Genomic DNA, 22,428 nt, shown 5'->3' on the forward strand with positions numbered 1-22,428 from the left:
GGAGACCTCCAGTGACGGTGGATCCTGGAACATCACGTGGAGCAGTGGCTGGGAGGAACATCTATAATGTGGATCTTCTGGCTGCAGGAGCTTCCATGAGGTGGATATTTTCCATCATCAGTGGATAAGTTGATGTCCAGGCAGCTTTAAAATATGGCACCCATATATGTCAGCGGGGCACACATCATCCAGCCCACCCTGCCATGCAAATTGTCTGGAAACTTCCATCTGCATAATTAGTTAGGCATCTCACGGCTTATTCCCACTAGCTTCCATGCTGGGAAACACTCCCAATGCCTGCCCTGCCACTGGATTTAGTCCCGGAATGGCGAGTTTAGGTTCAGCAATCTTGCCTCAGTTGAAACACAGTCTAAAAATACAATCATGCCACCTTGGGCAAATATCTTGGTTAATACAGGATGTTGAATTTATTACCCTGTGGGTGCATTTCACAAGCCGCCTAAAATCCTTCCATTACCAGTCACCGATAAACCATGACAGGTTGCTTTTGAAATAAAGTTGCAGTTTTCTTTATCAGAAAGGCATGATAGCCACACCATATACTTTGGAGGATGAGTCACAGTCTGTATGCACCATTCCAGTTGTGTCACCTGTACTTGATTCAGCTGACAGCATGCCAAGCTGCTGTCCATTTTTCCATTACAATAAAGGTTATTACCTAATAGTAAAGAATGAATGGGCATGTCTGAATTTGTCATTCTGAGTGTCGTCCTTATACCTGATTGATTAACATCTTCACTTCTGGAATGAAGAGTTACTGATTGTGTGTTGAAATCCACACATTGCTCAGTTTGTGACCATACCAAGTGATCTGGCCCAGAACAGTACAGATCAAGACAGTATCAAGTTTAATCTCTGGTTTTGTGCTGAGTTAACGAATCACACTTGCATGGAATGACATTGAACAGAAGCAGGTCTTTCTGTCCAACAGATCTGCCCCCACTATCTAACCCTAGATCTCCTCCCCCCGCTATCTAACCCTAGATCTCCTCCCCCTGCTATCTAACCCTAGATCTCCTCCCCCCACTATCTAACCCTAGATCTCCTCCCCCCACTAACTAACCCTAGATCTCCTCCCCCCACTATCTAACGCTAGATCTCCTCCCCCCACTATCTAACCCTAGATCTCCTCCCCCAGCTATCTAACCCTGGATCCCCTCCCCCAGCTACCCAACCCTAGATCACCTCCCCCCACTAACTAACCCTAGATCTCCTCCCCCCGCTATCTAACCCTAGATCTCCTCCCCCCGCTATCTAACCCTAGATCTCCTCCCCCCGCTATCTAACCCTAGATCTCCTCCCCCCACTAACTAACCCTAGATCTCCTCCCCCCACTAACTAACCCTATCTACCCATCTTTCCATTCCATTCTACTCCATGTACTTATCAGCCTTATTTTAGGTGCATCTCTGATACTTCAACTATCCTGTGTGGTAATGAAACCCACCAGCCTACTTTCACACCACCTGACTTTCTTGAATTCCTTATTTATTGAGGTAGGACTAGGAAATGCATTTGTAGAATCAGAGTGATATAACCTAGAAGGAGGCCAATTGGGCCTGCAGTGAAAGCTAGCCAATTTGTCTCATTCGCACCACGTTCCCCCCCACCCCCTTCCCCCACCATCTTCTATCCAATTCCATGTTGAAAGTTCTTATTGAATCTATTCTACCCTACTTTAAGGTATGGAAGATTCACAAGATCACAACAACTCACTGTGTGTAAAAAAAAACACCTTAAAGGAGCTTCTGGTGTTTTGGTCAATCACCTTCAATTTGTGTCCCCTGCTTACTAACTGTCCTGCTCTTTAAAACAGTCTCTGCTCCTGTATCATTTATGAATTTGAACACCTCTATCAAACCTCCCTGAAATCTGCTCTGCACCATAAGGAGAACAACTTCAGTTTCTGTAGTCTGATGTAACAGGAATCTTTCATCACCAGTAACGTTCAAGTGAAACTCTATTCCACCCTCCCCAAAGCCTTGACAGACTTCCTAAAATGTGGTGCCCAAAGCTGAACACCATATGTCAGTGAATGATAAAGCTTGAGTATAACTTGCTTGCTTTTGTATTCTATGCCTCTATTTGTACTACCATGGATCTAGTATGTATAACAGCCATCTCAATTTGTTTTGTCACCTTCAAAGATTTGTTTATGGACATCCCAAGATCTTTCTGTACAGATACAGTGGGGTATACTTTCCCGTCGCAGGAAGGTCAGGAAATTTGACAGACCTCAGATGGGAATGTCTGATCTTGGGACGACAAAGAATGGAAAATCCTACCCTGTCCCTGAAAACTGGCTATCCAAAAGCCAGAGATCACAGAATCACAGAATCCCCTCAGTGCAGAAGGAGGCCATTTGGCCCATCAAGCCTGCACAAACAATCCCCCCAGGCCCTATCCCTGTAACCCCATGTATTTACCCTGTTAATCGCCCTGAAACTATGGGGCAATTTAGCAAGGCCAATTAACCTAACCCACACATCTTTGGAGTGTGGGAGGAAACCAGAATACTCAGAGGAAGCCCACGCAGACATGGGGAGAACGTGCAAACTCCACACAGACAGTCACCCAACGTCAGAATGGAAGTCGGGTCCCTGGCACTGTGAGGCAGCAGTGCTAACCACTGTGCCACTGAAAACCAAACATTTTAACAAAATGCATAAATCTTAATTCTTCTGAAATGAGTAAAATTATTTACTGACACCTTTGGCCAGGTGTTGCATTGATGTGGTGATATGACAGATTACTTATCGTCTTTTTGCATGTTCTGAGTGGTCTGAGGGACTCTTGCTCCAACTAACCTGGCTCGGCTCAATCAACCTGAACCTCATGACCCAAAAACCGGCAAGGTTTGAATTTCAGCCCAGACTCAGTCCCAAGATTGCCAGTTTTGGGACACTGCATCGGTACCTGCGGTTCATTTAACATTGTACCTTTTAGTTCATATTGCCTCTCCACATTCTTCTAACCAAAATAATTATTTATATAGTGCCTTCCTTAACCTAAGAGCATTTTAGAACGAATGAAGAACTTTTGAAGTGTAATTTCTATTGTAATGTAGAGAATACTGCTGCCAATTTGCACACAGCAAGGTCCCACAAATAGCAATATGGTGGCTGAAATTCTCCGACCTGACCTGCGGCTGGGATTCTCCAGTCCCGCTGCAGTGAATGGAGGAAGGGCTGAGCACCAAGTTCTCCAGTTTCACTGGTGTTGGTGACTAGATAATTGCTTTTCGTGAATCAAGGACTAAATTTTTCTACGGCTTTATTATTGCTTTATTATCTGCAGTAAATTATTGCACTGCAAGCATTGCCGAGAACTCTGCCGAAATCGACCATGAAAAGACAAAAGAATTGGCGCATCATTGAATGCAATTCAAATAACTTTTTATTGGTGACTTTCATTGGAACTACAGATGCAAGTTAATTGGAAAACAATTGTTCACAAAACAAACCAGAGCACAATTCTGAAAATAGCACATTTTTTTTACATTTTAAATCAGATCTTTGAATCATTTAAGCCCCTCTTAAAGAAGTATTGTTTCATTCAGTATTCAGAGGGGACTTGTCCATCATGCAGGATGGCATTGTCTTATATAAAGAAACACACAGACACACATTGCATTTTGTAGCTCATCACAGTTTAACATTGAAGTGATTGGCAGTGTTGCATGATACAGAACCAATGTAACAAGAACTCAGGATAGTTAACCCTTTCCTTTGTAATAGCCAAGCCCCAAAACATTTTAACCTGTCAATGGGAGTGTGCACCTGGTTAACCTTTTTAAACCTGACACCCAACTCTGTGCTTAGCAGCACAAATCCAATCTTGTTAGAGATTTTAGATGCAGGTTGTACATTCTCCACTGCCAGATAAACATATTGCAAGATTGAGGTATTTAACTGTGTAAGTACATAAATCCTCACAATGGTGGAGGAATGGTATTCTCACAATATTAATGCATTTTAGAGCACCCTGCTAACAGATCCTGTCATTGCCCTCATTTCCTGCGCTCTCTGGTTCACCCTTTCTCCCAGGTCTGCTCCTCAAAGGCCCCAGTAAGTTACTACCTCAGCAGGCCAGGAGACTCTCCACCTTATTCTTTTGCCTTCTACTCTCTGGGCAGATACCTGGCCCTGCTTGGCAGCCATCTGCAGTATTGCACACCAAGGCTGGAAGCTCGGCTCAGTCGAAAGGAACTGAGCCTTCTGCCCACCATGGTTTTTGACAAGACTCCCTTGGTTCTCTCTGTCATGCTTTCTACATCCCAGGCTTGGCCTTTCTGTTCTGTGTCCTATCAGTTATGAGGACAAGCATTCTGGTGTTATTTGACATCACACCAAATATTTATTCACAGCAGAAAATACATCTCTATAAGAGATCAGCATCTGCTCTTGCGAAGTGTAACAGCATTCATGTTTCATGATGGTCATGGCTATTATTGAGTATGTTCTGGTAGATATCTGACTGAAGGAACCTGCTGTAGCCATTGTTTTCCATCAGACCATAGATCTTCTTTTGTGCTGCTTCAAAACATGTGTAGGTTGGATGCTGCATGTTCTTAGTGACTGCGTCTTTGGTGTAGTAATCCAAATTAATCTGATTGAAAAAAAATCATAGTATTCATTAGTGATTGGTTTACATCATTGAGGAACATTGAAATATTTAATCCACAGTAATTATTAACTATGTTTTGCAAAGAGAAGCTCAGACCAATGGTCATGTACTTATTGCCTTTGCATTGATATGAGGCTCAGTATCATGTGGCACATGCAGCCAGTATTGGCGGGCGTTCGATTGGCATCGTTAATTCCTTAGACATTTAGGTTTGAACAGTTTTCTATGAAGTAAGCCCCATAAAAAGTAAGGGCGATAGGTCAGTAATTACCTCTTTTGGAGACATTGGTTCAACAAAATCTGAGAAGATCTTCCTTGCTTTGCAGGCTTGTTTGGTGGGTGACTTAATTTTCTTGTAGTCCTCACAAGCTAGCCAGAACTCAATGTTCTCATCATTGTACTCTGATTTGAGGAAGGTTTTAAAAGCAATCAGGCCATCTAGAAAGAATAAAGGAAACGAGACATTAGTCACTGTTGCAACTTTATTCCTTTGTCACAGTGATTACATTACACTGAAAAACCTACACTAACAACATTAATCTATAATGTTTACTGTATTGATTGATCCCAAATCTTTGATTATTGATGTATTGAGTCTATACTGGGGCCAGTTAGCTCAACTGGCAGGGTACCTAGCATGGAGTTTGATCAACAGCATGGAGTTTGATCCACTTGTAGCCTGCCTCTGTGCCCTACCCATAGTAAACAACATGGCACTTTGCCATAGTTCAGAAAATAAACACTAAGGAAATGCTTTCACAGAGAACTCAAGAACAATTCTACGCTGTAGGCTAATGCAGCTTTCCATTTTGTACAGGTGGCTGCAATTTTGACATATGAAACAAGATTTGCAATGCCACATATTGCTAAGGGATGGAGAACAATGTTATTACTTATAATGAGAAATATTTTGATACTAATATCATTTTCCTTAACTTATTACCACTTCAGTGAATCTTTACTAAATTAAGCCATACTTTCTTATTGAAGGCCCATATTTAAATGTGAGGAATTGTTTATCTGTAACTATTTCATTTTAACAAGAGAGGGATAGTCTAGAAAGCTATATGTATAAGCTGCTTACATTTATGAGCCAGTAGGTTGTCCAGAGATTCAGCCCACTTCAATACTTCTTCATGGGAGGGGCTGTGGATAAAGTAGAAATAAAATAAATATTGATGCTTTTGCTTGAGAATAGATTATGAATAAATAGTTCTTACATTTTACTTAAACCTCAGAGAACTCCGAAGTGTAGTTAATCACAGTAACTTACTTCAACGTTAGTTTTGCGTCCCTCGATTTGACTGTCATTTGTTCAGAAGCATTAGTCTTCTGATGATGCAAAAGGTGCGAACATCGGTTCTTCAGCCCTTTAATGCTGTAAAAGAAAATCATTAACGTTAAGAATAACGCAGGAAAACCACTGCAAGTGGCCTTGTATTGTACTTGCATTAACTACGCAGCATTAGTTATCACATATCCATCTTATTCCCTTTCTAGCTCAACTTTAAGAGCAACACTTACTGATGTCCCCTCACAAGTAAATGAGCAAACAAGTAAGATAAAACTCAGTGTTGTCTCCAAGAGCCATGCAATGCAATATCTACCCATTTCCTCAAATTAATTTTCAGCTTAATGCGATAAGCATTGTTTTTGTACCAATCATTTTTGGTTTGCTTTTTTCTTCAAAATGTTAGCAAAACACTGGACTAAAACTATCGTTGTGCAAGATTCCGGCAGATTATCTTGACTGCCCTTACTTATGCACAGAAACAACGAGGGACCTTTGTGCCCCAGACAAGCCGGTTGCCTTCTGATATCTCAGCCAAGTGGCCACTAATCATGCACAAAGCTTGTCACTGAGTGTCGGCAGGTAATGGCAAAATCCCAGCCAAGTTTGATCCACTGCTCGCATGACACCCTGTCCAGCTAAATAGGCTGGGCAAGAGTTTTGAAAATGCAAATAATTTTTCGCACAGCATGCACTAGAAGAACCTCAGTATCTTATGTAATTGCCAAAGTACCTGACAAACATACAAGTAACTTTACAGAGGTCTGCGCAACAATCAGTTTGAGGTTTAAAAGATTACTTATTACTTACAAGCTGTTCTCCTTTATGTTAGCTGGCATCTTGTCTTGTGATTCTCGGTTTATATGCTGCTTGGAGAAGGTTTCTGTTGCACGAGCAGGATCAGATCGTTTTGCAAGTTTTTCCTCACTGAGAACTGCAGCTCAGTTTTTACGATTATACTCCAGCTGCTGTCTCTGCCAAGAGCTATTAGCTTCTGCCCTCTCTTCTTGCCTGCTTCTCTATTTATGCACTCAGGCTGACGTTGAGTCAGTGGGCGTGGATTAGCTGTACCTGTAGTGATTTGTTATTGTATAACAAGCAAGAACCAGTTCCAAGATAGGGGAACCTTATTTAGTACAGTGTTGACGTACGAACCTTAGCAACTCTGTTCAGACTGCCTCAGGCAAAACAAGATTAGGATTGCATGACAACAGCAACTAAGAACACAAACCACATTTTCGGCTCATTGAGAGAAAGCAAGTATTGTGTCAATAGGCAGCCACAAGAAATTAGATTAGAAAGCATTAACATTATGTGAATTCTTCTAAAGGCGTGACCTGTCCTGTGCTAAACTCTTGTACGTTTTCTGAACACAAACAAAGTAGGCTGCTCACCTTTAGGTATGCTAGCCATGCATCATATGATATTGCAGGTAACTTTCGTATAAACTGCACTGCAGTTAGAAAAGGCAAGCAGTTCCTGCACATTTAAAACTCCTTCCCTTTTTCTTTTAAGATGCAAGAACCAACTTGTCTGTGCTGCACTTCTGTTCCCCCGAGCTACTTCTTTATTTATGCGTTTTCAGGTTTTAAGAGAGTGCTAAAAAGACCAAATCAAAACCCCAAAATCTCAGCCAATCTGACAGCATCTGTGGAGAGAGAACAGAGCTACCCTTCCGAGCCTGGATGACCCTTCGAGCCAACACGAAACGTTGGCTCTGTTTTCTCTTCACAGATGCTGTCAAACCGGCTGAGATTTTCCAGCCTTTTCGATTTGTGTTTCAGATTCCAGCATCCATCAATGTTTTACTTTCAAATCAAAATTCAAGATGGACTATTCACTACTTAAGAGCTGAATTTTTGTCAACTATGCAATGTTCAGGCATTTACCATTTGAACCTTAGAATCCCTACAGTGCAGAAGGAGGCCATTTGGCCCATTGAGCCCACACCAATAACAATCCCACCCTGGCCCTATTCCCATAACTCTATGCATTTACCCTACTAATCTCCCAATCCATCTAACCTACGCATCTTTGGATTGTTGGAGAAAACGGGAGCACATGGAGAAAACCCATGCAGACACGGGGAGAATGTGCATACTCCACAATGACAGTGACCTGACCCTGGGATTGAACCCAGGCCCCTGGCACTGTGAGGTAGCAGTGCTAACCACTGTGCCACCATGCCGCTCTTGGCTAGTACTGCATGGGATTTTGGACAGCATTGTAATTTAGGGCGGATTTTGGGATCATTTGTTATTTATGTTCTAAATTATTTTTGGACAGTAAAAGTCATTGCAAAAGCAGCAAAAAGGAAATTAAATCAGTATTCACTGAGCCCATCCAGTTATTTTCATCTGTTTCCTCTTCCTTTGAACTTTTTCAATCATTTTGGTCCAAAAGTCCTCCCCACACAAAAAGCAAATGGACTCTTAATTTATCCTGTGATTATTGTCCACAATTTCCAGGCTTTTACCTAGGACAATACTGAGGGAGTGCTGCACTGTTGGAAGTGTTGACTTTGGGATCAGATATTAAACCTGGCCTGTCCTCTCTGATGGATATAAAATGCCCCAGGGCACTATTATAATGAAGGGCAGAGGATTTCTCCCCACTGTCCAAGCCAACCTTTATCCTTAAGTCAACAGCACTAGAACAGATTATTGAATCTTTGTCTCTGATAATTGTGGGAGCTTGCTGTGCACAGTTAGACTATTGCATTTCTTATGTTACAATAGCATTTACAGTTACAAATGTACTTCACTGGCTGTGAAGCACATGGGAATGCTTTGAGGTCAAGGAAAGCAGAAGGCAGTGCATTAATGTAAGTCTTTCCATCTCCCCCCAATAAAATTACAGGAACATGGAAGCTGTGTGAATGAGGTATTGTTATGATTCATTCATTTTGAGATGCGGTGGGAATTCAGACAAAAATCACAATCAATCTCATGACTTCCAGATTGGGAATACAGTGGTTTACTGTTATTGTCACTGGGTGCCTTAAACACAAGTGATATATTTTGGAACAGGTGCTTTGCACGTCAGGAAAAACCTCAATACCGAGAGAGATGTAAGAATAGAGAACTTGACACCACAAGGAGTAGTTAAAGTGAATAGTATAGGTGCATTTGGAGAAGTGAGAAAAGTGCATAAAACATGTATATGCAACATTGTGATGACTTTGGAATAGATTCCCACTCTTAATGGTTGACATTCAATATCCTTGTCATGATCACCTGAGAATCATAAGAACAAAATATAAAATACACAGTGGAAATTTGTCTGGAATCCAGTTATAATGGGTTTGTTGATCTACTGGGAGTGAAACATCCACATATCTGAACATACAGATTACCAGGGGTTGGCTATTCAGCCCCTTGAGCCTATTTTTCCATTTGATAAGATCATGGCTGATCTAATTGTGGCCCCAACTCCACATTCCATCTATTGTCAATGCCCTTGGACTCCCAAGAACCCACATCTGTCTTAGAAATATTCAATGAACTTGCCCCTTCCACTCTCTGTGGAAAGGTTCTATTGACTCACTATCCTCTGGAAGAAATAAAGTTCTCCTCATCTCTGTCTTAAACTTGAGACCCCTTATTTTTAAACTAAGTTCCCTAGTTCAAATCTCTCCTGCAAGGGGAAAAATCCTTTCAGGATCCACCCTGTCAAGTTCCCTCAGGATATTATACAGTTTATGGAACGATCATGTTTCACTCTTCTAAATACTGATAGATACAAGTCCAGCCTGTCTAATCTTGCCTCATATCATCCCCATCCCAGGAATCAGTAAAATGAACCTCGTCTGAACTGCTTCTAATGCAATTTTGTCCTTTTTCAAATAAGGAGGCTAAAACAATAGTCAAAGTGTGGGCAGGGATTTTAATGGCACTCCAAATGTTGCCACCCCACCCACACTGATGCCCATTAGTGTTGGGGCCACAAAATCCACCCAGCTGTACAACTGCAGCAAAATACCCCCAATTTTATTCCATTCCCCTCGTAATACATGCCAACATTCCATCAGCCTTCCTAATCACTTGTTGTACCTGCATGCTAACTTTTTGTGATTCCTGTTCTAGGACACCTAGATCTATCAACAAATTCTGCACATTTAGATGATACGCTGCTTTTCTGTTCTTTTGCCAAAATGGACAAAGTGTACCACCTTCTGCAACTATGGCTATTGGTATAAGAGGGGCAGGAATCTCAAACAGCAGTAAATTGTGTATATCAAACCAAATGTATTTCACCTACTTGGAGAGTGCCGACTGAAACTCAAAGGTTCAAACCCTAAAAAAAAGCACAATTAAAATAAATGATGCACTGTAAGTGAAAAAAGGAATGGATGGATATACTGATAGTGATAGATGAGAAAGGGCAGGAGGCAGCTCAACTGAGGCATAACGATTGACAAACTCTGACACCAAAAAGCTCCAACTTTGTCCGTGCCTGGGATTCTCCAGTCCTACTGCTGTGAATGGAGCTTTGGCTGAGCGTCAAATTCTCCATTCCCACTGGCAGTGGGGCGGGAATGAACGAGATTGGAGAATCCCGCCCCAAGTGTTTCAATACCATGAACTACATGCCCCTGTGTAAGCCTGACCCCTTTACAGAGCAGAAAAATAGCATGACATTGTTTCTTTCTCTGAAAGGAATAATTCCAAATGAGAAATGTTGTTGTTGCTGGGAGCCCCAGGGAAGGATTGGAGGATAAAAGAGAAATGTAATGATGGAATGCTTTTTTGATGTATGTAGTAATAGCAAATACAAGTGAAACCTTTCCACTTTCGTGAAGGATCAGTTGAAGCTCACTTGGCAGCATGCAGACCTCCAAGTCATGAGGGTTCTTGCTTAAGTCCCACACCAGGGTTGAGCATAGAGGGTCAGTACTGAGAGAGTTCTGCACTGTCAGGGGGTCAGTACTGAGGGAATGCTGCACTGTCAGAAGGTCAGTACTGATGGAGTACTACTCTGTTAGATGATCAGAACTGGGCCAGTGCTGTCCCGTCAGAGGGTCAGTTCTGTGGGAATACTGTACTGTCACATGGGCAATCCTGATGGAGTAGTACTGCAGTCAGAGGGTCATCTGAGGGATCTCTACACTATCGGAAGGTCAGTACTGAAAGACTGTTGCACTGTCAGGGGGCCAGTACTGAGGGAGTGCTACACTGTCAGAGAGGCAGTACTGAAGGAGTTTTGCACTGTCAGAGGGTCAGTACTGAAGGAGTTCTGCACTGTCAGAGTGTTAGTACTGAGGGAGTACTGCACTGTTGGAAGTTCAATACTGAGGGAGTGCTGCACTGTTGGAGGGTCAATACTGAGGGAGTACTGCACTGTTGGAGGGTTAGTATTGAGGGAGCTCTGCATTGTCAACAGGTCAATACTGCGGGAGTGCTGCACTGTTGGAGAGTCAGTACCGTGTGAGTGCTGCACTGTGAGAGCTGTTGTCTTTCAGATGAGATGTTAGGCTGAAGCCTCATCTCGCTGTTTGGGTGGGCATAAAAGATTCTTTGGCACAATCTCAAAGCAGAGCAGAGGAGTTATCCCTGGCATCCTGGCCAATATTTCTTTCTCAATCAAGATCCAAAAAAGGGGGTTATCTGCTCATTACCATGTTGATGTTTGTGGGAGATTGCTGAGTACATGTTGTTTGCCACATTTCCTACATTACAACACTAAGTGCACTTAAAAAAAAACTTCCTTGGTTGTAAGGTACTTTGAGTTGTGCAGTGGTCATTAGAACACCATATATGTGTTAAGTCATTTTTTTAATGTCAACATCCCTTTGGCACTTTTCCTGTATCCCTACGCTTCATGTGTGAACTTTGCATTGACTATGAATCAGTAGTTTTACAATGAGAAAGGAACTCAATCCTTTCTTGCCTGACGTTTCTGCATCTGACTGATTCACCTCTTATTTAGAAATGCTGAGATAATGGAAGCCTCTCCTCATTTTTCATGTCACAGAAGTTAAGGGCACAACTGAAGAATGTACACAATTGAGCAACATGAATGATCACTGTTGGAATAATCAGTGTAATAATCAGTGATGGTATCTCTTGAACAAAGAGCAAATATTAACAAATATGTGAAATAAAAACGAGAGTTATGAGGTTACTTCAGGTTGTTATTAGAGAGGATGACAAATGACAGAATTTAAAGGTTATTGGTATTTAATTCAAACCAATAAAGTCAACACATTTTGATGAAAGAAATTTTGGGCAGATGTGCTTTTGTTTAGCCCTTTGCTAAAACGGTTTGACAACTCTTAGAGGGCCTAGCTAATGTAATGTGATTGCACAAAGGGAAACGTTTTCATAAAAAAGGTATGGCCATGATTCCACATGTAGTAAGTTTTTGACTTCTCCTGAGAAGTCTCACAACACCGGATGGAAGTCCAGCAGGTTTATTTGGAATCGTGAACTTTCAGAGCGCTGCCCCTTCATCAAGTGACATGGAAGGAAAAATAAACCTGTTGGACTTTAACCTGGTGTGGTGAGACTTCTTATCGTGCCCACCGCAGTCCAATGCCGGCATCTCCATATCATGGTTCAATAAAAGAAGATACCTACAGATATGAGATATTTTTCTTTGGGGAGGGAGAATCTGATAACAAATCTATCCTGACTAGCCATTGTACATCTTTGGAAGAGAACAGATAATGGAGCATGGAAGTGATAGGGAAGTCTAAAACAATGGGATGGGAGTTGGGGGGAAGGGAACACATTGAAAGTGAACGTCCATGTTCCTTTGCGAATAAGTTATATTATTGGGCAGGCCAAAGATTTATTAGTAAAGACAAATGTTTCTAAAAGCAATAAATGCTTGCATTTATATATTACTTTTCACAACCATCAGGTATATTAGATGCTTTACAGCCAATTATCACAATGATGTACCTTGTGCATGAGCGATATTAATTATCAATTAATTGGCTGATCAAATATATATTGATCTATTTAAAAAGGACTTTAAAAAAGACACCGACTTAAGATGGCTGCCACAAGTCACCTGGCAGCTGGTATCACAAGTTGACCAGTTTCTGCAAAGTTCCAATGTGAATTATATTTCTTTATATCATGGCATGCTTCAATAGAATTTTACCCCTATTGACGTCAATAACTACTTTACTGAAGCTGCACTGGACCTCATATTTACACTCCTGTCAGGCAAGTGAGATTGAAAGTTGACCAGGAGAATAGGTATAAGAAAGTTGTTTTTCTATCTCTTCAAGATGGATAATGAATCATTATGGCACATTCTAGACAATGGGGCAATAGCCACAGTTGATTCAGGCATCAGCTCATTAAATACCTTCTGAAATCATTATGGAGGGAGAGGTCATGCGATTGGTGATTTTTGAAATCTCTTTATTGAAATTATTTTAAATAGAATACAAGGCAATGCATTTGTAAATTTAAAAATAATGTAAATTTGAACCATTTCCAAAGTTGCCTAAACTAATTTGTTTTGCCAATAAGGCTTCCTGCACAATATGTGGAGGGAACCCGAGAAAGACTTAGAAGTGTGTCTATATAGATGATGCTCTATATTTTCTCCAACATGGTAGGGAAAGAGAACATGGATAAAAATTGCTAGTTGGAAAAACTTTGTTGAAAAAGAAGCTGCCACAATGAAGTGAAGACTATTGATGGTGGCCACTTCAGCTTTGACCTAATCATGACCAAGTGAAAAGGAATTCTGATTTAGTGGCCAGACGTTGCGTGCCCTGGTAGCTGAAGATCTGAAAGTGCACAGAGTGTAACAGTAAATGTCCAGTTTCCCAGCACTCTACCAGCACCCCAGCTCTCTACTGAGTCTGTATCCTCCATACTCAACCTCCACAAGCTTAAAATCATGCGGTGCAACATTAATTACGTATTAGTCCTCTAGTCTTTAATTTTACATCAACTATTTATTTTACCCATGTTAGTACTTTTCTTAAGATAGTACTCAGGGAAATTTCTTTCAAAAACAAATTAAATCATTCCTAATTACTAATACTGAACAGTTTGATTTCACCCCATATCAATCTATTTATACCCCCTGGTTTTCAGTAATTATTGCGATAGAACATGATGTGATTTTCAATATTTACGCAACTAACAAAATCAATGTTTACTTGGTTCTGAAATGTAATGGCCTGCTTTTCTTCTTAGTTATTTTTAACACCAACAGCCATTTCCTCACGGTTTTCTCTTTGTTGTCCATCTGTCCAGATGATAAATTACTCAAAACTACTTTTGAACTATTTCAGACTATCTGAAACATCTGGCTTTCCCACGAAATGTTGCGGTATTTGCTGTGCTGCCACAGGATCCATATACAGTGAAATAATATGTTGGCAGGAAGGTCAGAATGTACCTAATTTAACAGTCATTAGCTGATAGGTTTTGCACTGGTATGGCTTCTGCAAGGTCGAAGTGTATCGATGCCCAAATATCCACTGAAGCTACAATGTGAACAGGTTTGCGAGTTGCAACTTACTGACTAGGGGTAACTATCAGACCCAGGCTATCTCTGCAAAACAGAGAGCTAAAGGCACAGATCTTTGATATTAAAGGAACAGCGGACAGAGGGTGGGGATTGGTGGTGGTATGGGGGTGGTGGGGCCTGTGGGTAGTGGTACATCTACAGAAATTTTTGTCAGGCTCTTTGAACTACTTGAAAACGATAAAACTTTAACATCTGCCTCAGGCTAGGTCTGAAAATACCCGATACTGCCACCGTGTGGACCATACAGTGAAGTATTCAGCATTTCAACACTAATATCCCTCATAGATTAAGCACAGAAACACACTGAAAGGACAGAGAGGGAAGCACATGAGGTAACAGTAATTCCTCTAGTAGATAACGATGCAGTGGCAATATGGAAATGTCAGGGCAATTGGCTACAACTCTGACATTGATGCAAAGCAACACTGGGAGTTACATATCCTGATTGTAACTGATAGAAACTTGCAGCTCACAGGAGTGTGAATAGAATGGCTCATGCTAGCTTGACGATTAGAAAGGTTGATGTTACATGAATGGGGCAGATGCTTGGGCCCTGCCAAGGTTGGGAATGGCTTAAGATGGGGACTTAAAATACTGGAGCTGGGGTGCCAGTTGCCTGATATCATTCCCAAACTTCACCATTTTGGCTCAGGCAGATTCATGGTCTGGTAAAGTTGCTCATATCCCTCAGGCAGCTTATCAGAGCCTAGTTTAAGGGAAAGTAATGGAAGCCAACTGGTATTTTCCAATCAGATCCTAGTTTCCCCACATAAGAAGGGGGTAGGGGAGCTGGGGTGGGGTAGGGCGCAGCTTAACGTCCTAGAGATGGCCATCCAGTGATAAGCCGGAGAAGTCTATGGCCTGACTCTTCCAGCCTGAACTTGGGTACAGCTAAAGGTCACCCAGTCAAGGGATTACATCCCCATTACTCCGAGGGTGGTAACCTGGCTGTCTTGTTGAAGCGTCCTTTCAGTTACTTATGCTTTACTGCAGAGAGTGCCCATTCCCACAACCTGCCACCACAGAACCAAGTTCGAGACCTATAACTGACACTGTTTCCTGCTATCAAAGTGGAAGTTCAGCTCATGGCCTCATGGCATTGATATTAATACAGTGTAAATAGTCTTCGACAGTAATCGCTTACCTACTGCACTTATCAATATGTTGTTCGAACAATCAATCAATCCACTTGTCCCTTTCAGGAATGGGGTGTTAGTAACTTGTACAACAAGTTCTAGTTATGATTGCACCATTTGAGGTACCACACAGTCAATACACTAAGGAGTTGAGTAATCCACCCTAACTTTGCAGTTCAGGATGTTGCATTAACCGGCCAAAAGTGATGAGACACGATCTTATCATTATAACTAATCATAAGAAATGCGAAAACATTCAGTCGTGTTATTTCCTGACAATGAATTGCTTTCATTATAATTCAGCTTGAAAAGAACACTACAAAAATTAATTTATTATGTGTGTACTTTTTATGATGAACAGTTTCCACCCTTGAATACAGATCACTTAGAAATATATGACTATATGACAAAACAAACACTTCTATCTTCTTCATGACCACACACCATTGCCAAATATGGTTATTGCCAACATGCTGCAATAGTTTTTTGGTGCTTAGAGTGTCTGCAGTTGTGATCAGACCCAGGTGAGATTCCCCAAAGGTTGTTGGTCCTTCAATTTGTCACCATCTGGCTGGGATCCTCCCAAATTATTACAAACCCGGGTAAGGAGAGGTGACTGGCTTCATGCCCTTATTCAACCCATGATGTGGAGATGACGGCGTTGAGTGATGATGAAGGGGCAGTGTTCCAAAAGCCCGTGATTCCAAATAAACCTGTTGGATTTTAGCCTGGTGCTCTGAGACTTCTTACTTTATTCAGCCCAGTCTCTGCTGGTAGAAACCTAGTAGGTTCCCTTTCCTTGGGATACATTTTCCATTCCCAGTGGGTAGGATTTTACAACTATGCTCGCTCTGAAACCAGAAAATCCCACCCGAGGCGATGAACCTTTCAATGGTCCGTCCCTCGTTTGCTACGATTCCTGTGGCGGGCAGAATGGAAAAACTTGCCCCAGTGTTTAGAAGAGCTAATTTAACCAGGCTTTTTCGAGTTAAGGTAGAGGAAGTTTTTTAATTACTAAAATGATAAGGCTAAATGGTAAAAAACACATGCATCTCACATTCATATGGATTAGAAGAATTGAGGCCAATTGTAAGCAGATAGAAATTAAAAGTTACGTAGAAAAGTCTTTGAGTTGTGAAGAATAGATGATGATGTGTTGCAGCTAATGCAGGTTGATTCCAATAGTTAACTCTTTGATTGATGTGTTCTGTGGTTTGGTGGAGAGATTTCAGTTCTTTGTCCAGCTGTGATCTTTCTGTTGGCTGGGTTGACATTCATAGTCAGAGAGAGAGAGTGTTTTAGATGGTCCTGCAAAAACTGCCTCAGCTACTGCTTCGTCTTCAGTGCAGCAAACCTCCAGCTGCTTTTCTCACAGCATACATACACACAGACTGATTGGCAGACAGTCATTTCCCACTTCACTGTTTCTACCCCCCCCATCAAGTAAATGAACGTGTGAACCATGAGGCTTGTCCCTCCTGCCTCAACTAACATGGCCTAGGAAAGGTAAATGAGAATAGACAGAGACTACTTCAATTTTACTGCTACCATGAGCTTTGTGTAACTAACTCTATCTTTTTGAACAAACTATGCCACAAAATCTCCTGGAGATATCCAAGATTAGGATGTAGGCACCACCCTGAACTGATCAGCATTATTCTCTCAACCACATTCTCAGGACATGTGACTACCGCAGTGCTGATTGCAATAGAGATGGTATGCACCAGGGTTAGGATGCAACCCTTGAAGATTTTTCACTCAACGAAGTTGTTCCAATCCCACATAGACATCAGCTGCCTACCCAGATAAGAGCCAATCATTCCTGGATTGATTGATCAGGCACTCTCCAGCATTCCTACACAGAGTGCAGAATAAAACTGGAACATACTTTGAGACAGTGCCTACAATACCACGCTCTCACATACGGGAAGCAAGAGTGGAAAGGTACTGACCGGTGTGAGGCTGACATCACAGTGATGGGGCTTATCATTGAAGCCAAGCAACCTACTCTCATTAATTACAAGAGAGATCTGAATGATTGGACTCTGAATACACTAAGAACTGCTTGAAGTGAAGCCCAGTAGACAGACAGGTGGCGTGCTGAAGCCCACTAGTAGAAAATGTTGCCAGAATATCCAGATGCCCTTGGGCACAAAGAAAGCCAGGGGAACATATGAAGGCAGCAAAAAGGCAAAAGGTTTACCAGCAAAAGAAAATAAACCCTTTGAGAACAAAGGCAGGGGAAGTTATCACTGTTTGCAATGAATAATTGGAGAGATGGATGGGGCACTACCTTGGAACTCAAGGAAAAACACAGTCATGCAGAAGCTATGGTCACTATTTAGAACCGACCTGTCATTGAAGAGCTGGATATTGAATCCAAAGTGAAGGAACTTAGCAAAACTATTGACTTGCTTACCAAAGGCAAAGTTCCAGATGTTGATGCTCTATCATCTGAGCTCAACAAGCACAGGAAACTGACACATCCTTTAGCATCTGCACAAACCTCTCTATCTTTGCTGGAGGGAGAGGGGCAGTTCTCCAGGGTACGTGTGATACAAGGATTGTGACCTTGTGTAAGAACAAAGCTGACTGCAGCAATGCAACAGTTATTGAAGCATCTTCCTGCTGAACAGCACAGGAAAGGTGCTTGCCATTGTTGCCCTTGTCAGACTGTAAATCCTGACAGAGTGCATTACTCCAAATCCCAATGTGCTTTCAGAGCTGGAATATCATCAATCAACATTAACAACTCACCAAAGTTCCTTTGAAAGCACCTTCCAAACTTGCAGCATCTACCAACTAAGGCAAGGGCAGCTGACGTATATATATATATATATATATATATATATAATTATATAGATATACTATGTATATGTATATAGGAATACACACCTCACCATCCTAACTTGGAATTATAATTGGCATTCCTTCACTGTTGCTGGGTTAAAATCCTACAATTCCCTCCCGAATAGCACTGTGGGTATTCCTGCAATTCAAGATCTGCAGTGGTTCAAGAACGTGGCTTACCACAACCTTTTCAAGGGCAGTTAGGGATGGGCAATGTAAATGTTGGCCTAGCCAGCAACACCCACATCCCATGAAAGGATAAAGATAACCCGATTTTTCTCAATCAGTTGGCTGCAAATAAAAGGCAGTGAACAAAGAAGGCCACTATGTTTGCTTTTGTTGATCTCATGGAGGCATTCAACCATGTGAACAGAGTCAGTCTTTAAGCTGCTGGAGGAAATTGTCTGTCCTCCAATATGAGAGCCACAGTTGGAGTGAAACAGAGCTGTATTCTGTTGCTAACACTGTTGGGCATAATTGCTGCAGCTAGGTACCTTCAGTTCATCTACAAAGGTTTTCTATCTAGCTACTGGAACTGATAGAAAGCTGTTCAGCCTTGTTTGTGTGAGATCTTCAGATAAAAATGTGCCAAAGCCTTGTCAGGGTGTTGCTCTACAACTGGGAGAGAGTTGTCAATGTCTGGAGTGGCAATGAAAAGGAGAAACAGATCAGCTGATCGAAGAGAGCCCAAAGAAACCAGAGACCAGTAATTTTGGTCATTCCCAGTGCTGTCTTCATCTGTGATGTTTAACAAAGAGTTGATCACCATGGGGTAAACCAACATCTCACACTGCCAAGTAAACTGCCAAGTCACATATGGTGCCATATGCTTCTCTGCAAATGATTTTATTAATAGATATAGTTAACAGTGGTAAAAATAGACTTTAATTTCTATTTTCTCCTTAATATCACTCAACATTACCCTGACTCAGTTAATCTGCTGTTGGAGTGCTCAGACATGTCAGTGAACTTTATACTTAACTATGGCTATGTGTTCCAGGCTGGTCATTCACATTGTACCCCCTATAACATTGAGGTCATTCAAACCTCTGTTGATCTTGTCTTAACTCACATCACACCCCTTTCCCCTATCATCTCAGGGTTCACTGATCCACATTGGTTCTTGATCAAGCTATCTTTTGATTTTAACATTTTCATCCTTTTTTTCAAATCCTTCCTAGCTCTGTAATCTCCTCCAACCTCACAACCCTTTGGGATATCTATGGTCCTCTACAACTGGCCTCTTGTGCATTTCCAGTTGTAAGCACTACTTTATTGGAGGTTGTGCCTTCAGCTGTCTAGACCCCACGCTGTGGAATTCCCTTCTACACATCTCTGCCTTTCTACCACACTTACATCATGTAAGACACTTCTTAAAGACTCAGGCATTTAACCTAATGTCCCTTTACGTGATTTGATGTCATACTTCGTTTATAATGTTCTTAGGGAGCTCCTTGGAATGTGTCATTTGTTAAAGATGTGTAAATATAGCTTGCTGTTGTTGTGTAGAACACTGTATATTGACTACATGTCACAATGATGGAGAAAAACCCTAAATTATGCATGGACATATTGAATTTTTAAATAAGATGTGTGTTTTTAAAAATGGACACATATGTCAAAGATGGCTATGGATGTAAGTTCTGAGAATGTAAATTCAGACACTGCCTGAATTACTCCAGTGTGGACGATACCAAGGGAGAGATATATCCTGTAACATAAATCCTAGACCGGTTTGTGAATGTTTGCCTTCCAAGAATATACAAAACACTGAGCTGAAAAGCCACATGCAAAGCTTAGATTTGTGCCGGGTGTGTCAGAGAGTGTGATACAAAAACACAAAGGTAGCTGAGTCCCCTTGCTCTGGTAGGAGAAGATACAAGTTTCACTTTCTCTCTGATCGCTGAAGCAAGTCAAGTCAGCAAAGCCACAGAGATGAGGAAGCAGGTCAACTTTCCAGCTAGATTGCAGGACCCTGCAATCTCAAAACCAACTGTTCAACTGCTGTGGTCAGTTCTACTGGAATCACAATCCTCAAACTGTTTCACAATCTCCCCGTCATGGACAAGTCAAAGATTGCTTTGTTTATTTTTCTTTTCCTTATTTTTGAACTCACTTCTCATTTCTAATCTATGTGCGTATGTTTTATTATTTTCCTTGTGTTTAATAGCTAATACGCTCACTCTTTCTTTAACTCAGGAAAGCCTGGTTAAATTGGCTCCTATTAAAACACAAAATATTGGATCTTGGAAAATGGATCCACAAGGTAAGTGATCCATTTTGAAGTAACCTTGTTGAGATCAACCAACAGGGTTGAATGAAGAAAGGGAACGAGTTAATCCCTCCTCACCTTGGGGCATAACAATTTGGGGGTGGCCCATCCAGAATAACAAACTGGGACTTGTGTTAAGGTAGTTTCCAGGAGGGCAACCGATTTGGTCCCCTTGCCCAGGGACCAGGCCATAGTCAAAGAGCATTACATGTTACACTTTTTTATTGTTCATATGTCTCGTGTGGGTTGATATCATACATGCAGTTCCTGGTAGCTTGTACACGGTCTTGACAGCTGGTCCGATAAGGAGGAATGCACAGAGAACTGGTGGAGAGCCCTGCCATGCAGTGGCACAGGCTGCAGCCTCTGGTGTTTAACAATAATGCTCATATTGTGCTTTATGAGCACAGAATCCCACACTGAAGAAAGAGAAGTGATAGCAAAACAATATATGAAAAAGGAAAGAGTTAAGTGGAGGTTGTGTTACAGATCACTTAAGGAGTCTAAATTGCTAAATTGCAATGTACACTTTTACATGCATGCTGTAGTCTGGAGCTATGGATAGTGATGGTCGAGGTCACATACCAACTGACTCAAGAACAGCTTCTTCCCTGCTGCCGTCAGACTTTTGAATGGTCTTACCTTGCATTAAGTTGATCTTTCTCTACGCCGTAGCTACGACTGTAACACTACATTCTACACTCTCTCGTTTCCTTCTCTATGAATGGTATGTTTTGTTTGTATAACGGGCAAGAAACAATAATTTTCACTGCATCTTAATACATGTGACAATAATAAATCAAATCAAATGAAATTAAAAAAAAGCTCCAATTTTCCTTTGATCACATGGTTGACCAAGAATCTGTCCCACACTTGCCACGGCATGGCGGTGGCACAGTGGTTAGCACTGTTGGCTCACAGTGCCACGGACCCGGCTTCGATTACCAGCTTGGGTCACTGTCTGTGTGGAGTTTGCACATTCTCCTCATGTCTGCATAGGTTTCCTCTGGGTGCTCCAATTTCCTCCCACAGTCTGAAAGACTGGCCATGCTAAATTCTCCGACAGTGTACCCGAACAGGCGCCAGACTGTGGCGATGAGGGGATTTTCATAGCAATTTCATTGCAGTGCTAGTGTAAGCCTACTTGTGACATTAATAAATAAACTTTAAACTGCTATTGGTGTATGTTGGAAGGGTTTGCAATTTAATACTTAGCCTGTTTAAGTGTGTTACGAATGCCCTTTCCTTGGCCATCAAGTCCTGGGGTGAGACTCAAACCCAACGCATCTGACTCAGAGGCCATTTACCTCTGCACCACTAGACATCCAAAGGGTATTAAGCCAAATTTTACACTTATTTAATATTTTACCATATAATGAATAGGGGAAAAGATAGGCAAGTAACATAAATTATTAGCTGGTTATTTATAGCCATTATTGCACCTCATTGGCTGATTATTACTAATTCCCGTAAGTTAATTATTGCTTATAACTGAACTCATGGCCTTTGATTATTTGGTGATCATTAGTTCTTTAGTGTGATCAGGATGACTGACCAATGAGACATCACACTGACCAACTGAGACTGCCAACTGGGAAAAGAAAGGTCTAAAATGATATAAAATCACCGGACATGGTTTAACCTCACAGAAACATTCACTCTTTAATTGTCTGCTAAGAAAAATTAACCACGCAAGTGAGATTGGAAAAAAGAATGAATTGTCTTGTCAG

General features: G+C 41.5%; 1 protein-coding gene across 1 annotated transcript; it reads right to left on the reverse strand.

Annotated features, from left to right (window-relative positions):
* Nucleotides 1-3,399: 3,399 nt before the first annotated feature.
* Nucleotides 3,400-7,351, reverse strand: LOC145348575 (regulator of G-protein signaling 8-like). Its single transcript, XM_080196764.1, is given in 7 exon segments — nucleotides 3,400-4,629; nucleotides 4,919-5,085; nucleotides 5,732-5,793; nucleotides 5,921-6,025; nucleotides 6,749-6,800; nucleotides 6,803-7,009; nucleotides 7,333-7,351. Coding segments are annotated over 7 exon segments (798 nt in total). The 3' UTR covers nucleotides 3,400-4,443.
* Nucleotides 7,352-22,428: the final 15,077 nt, after the last annotated feature.

Source organism: Carcharhinus amblyrhynchos, chromosome 9 (assembly GCF_965287045.1).
Source record: "Carcharhinus amblyrhynchos chromosome 9, sCarAmb.v2.hapA, whole genome shotgun sequence".
NCBI classification, from domain to species: domain Eukaryota; kingdom Metazoa; phylum Chordata; class Chondrichthyes; order Carcharhiniformes; family Carcharhinidae; genus Carcharhinus; species Carcharhinus amblyrhynchos.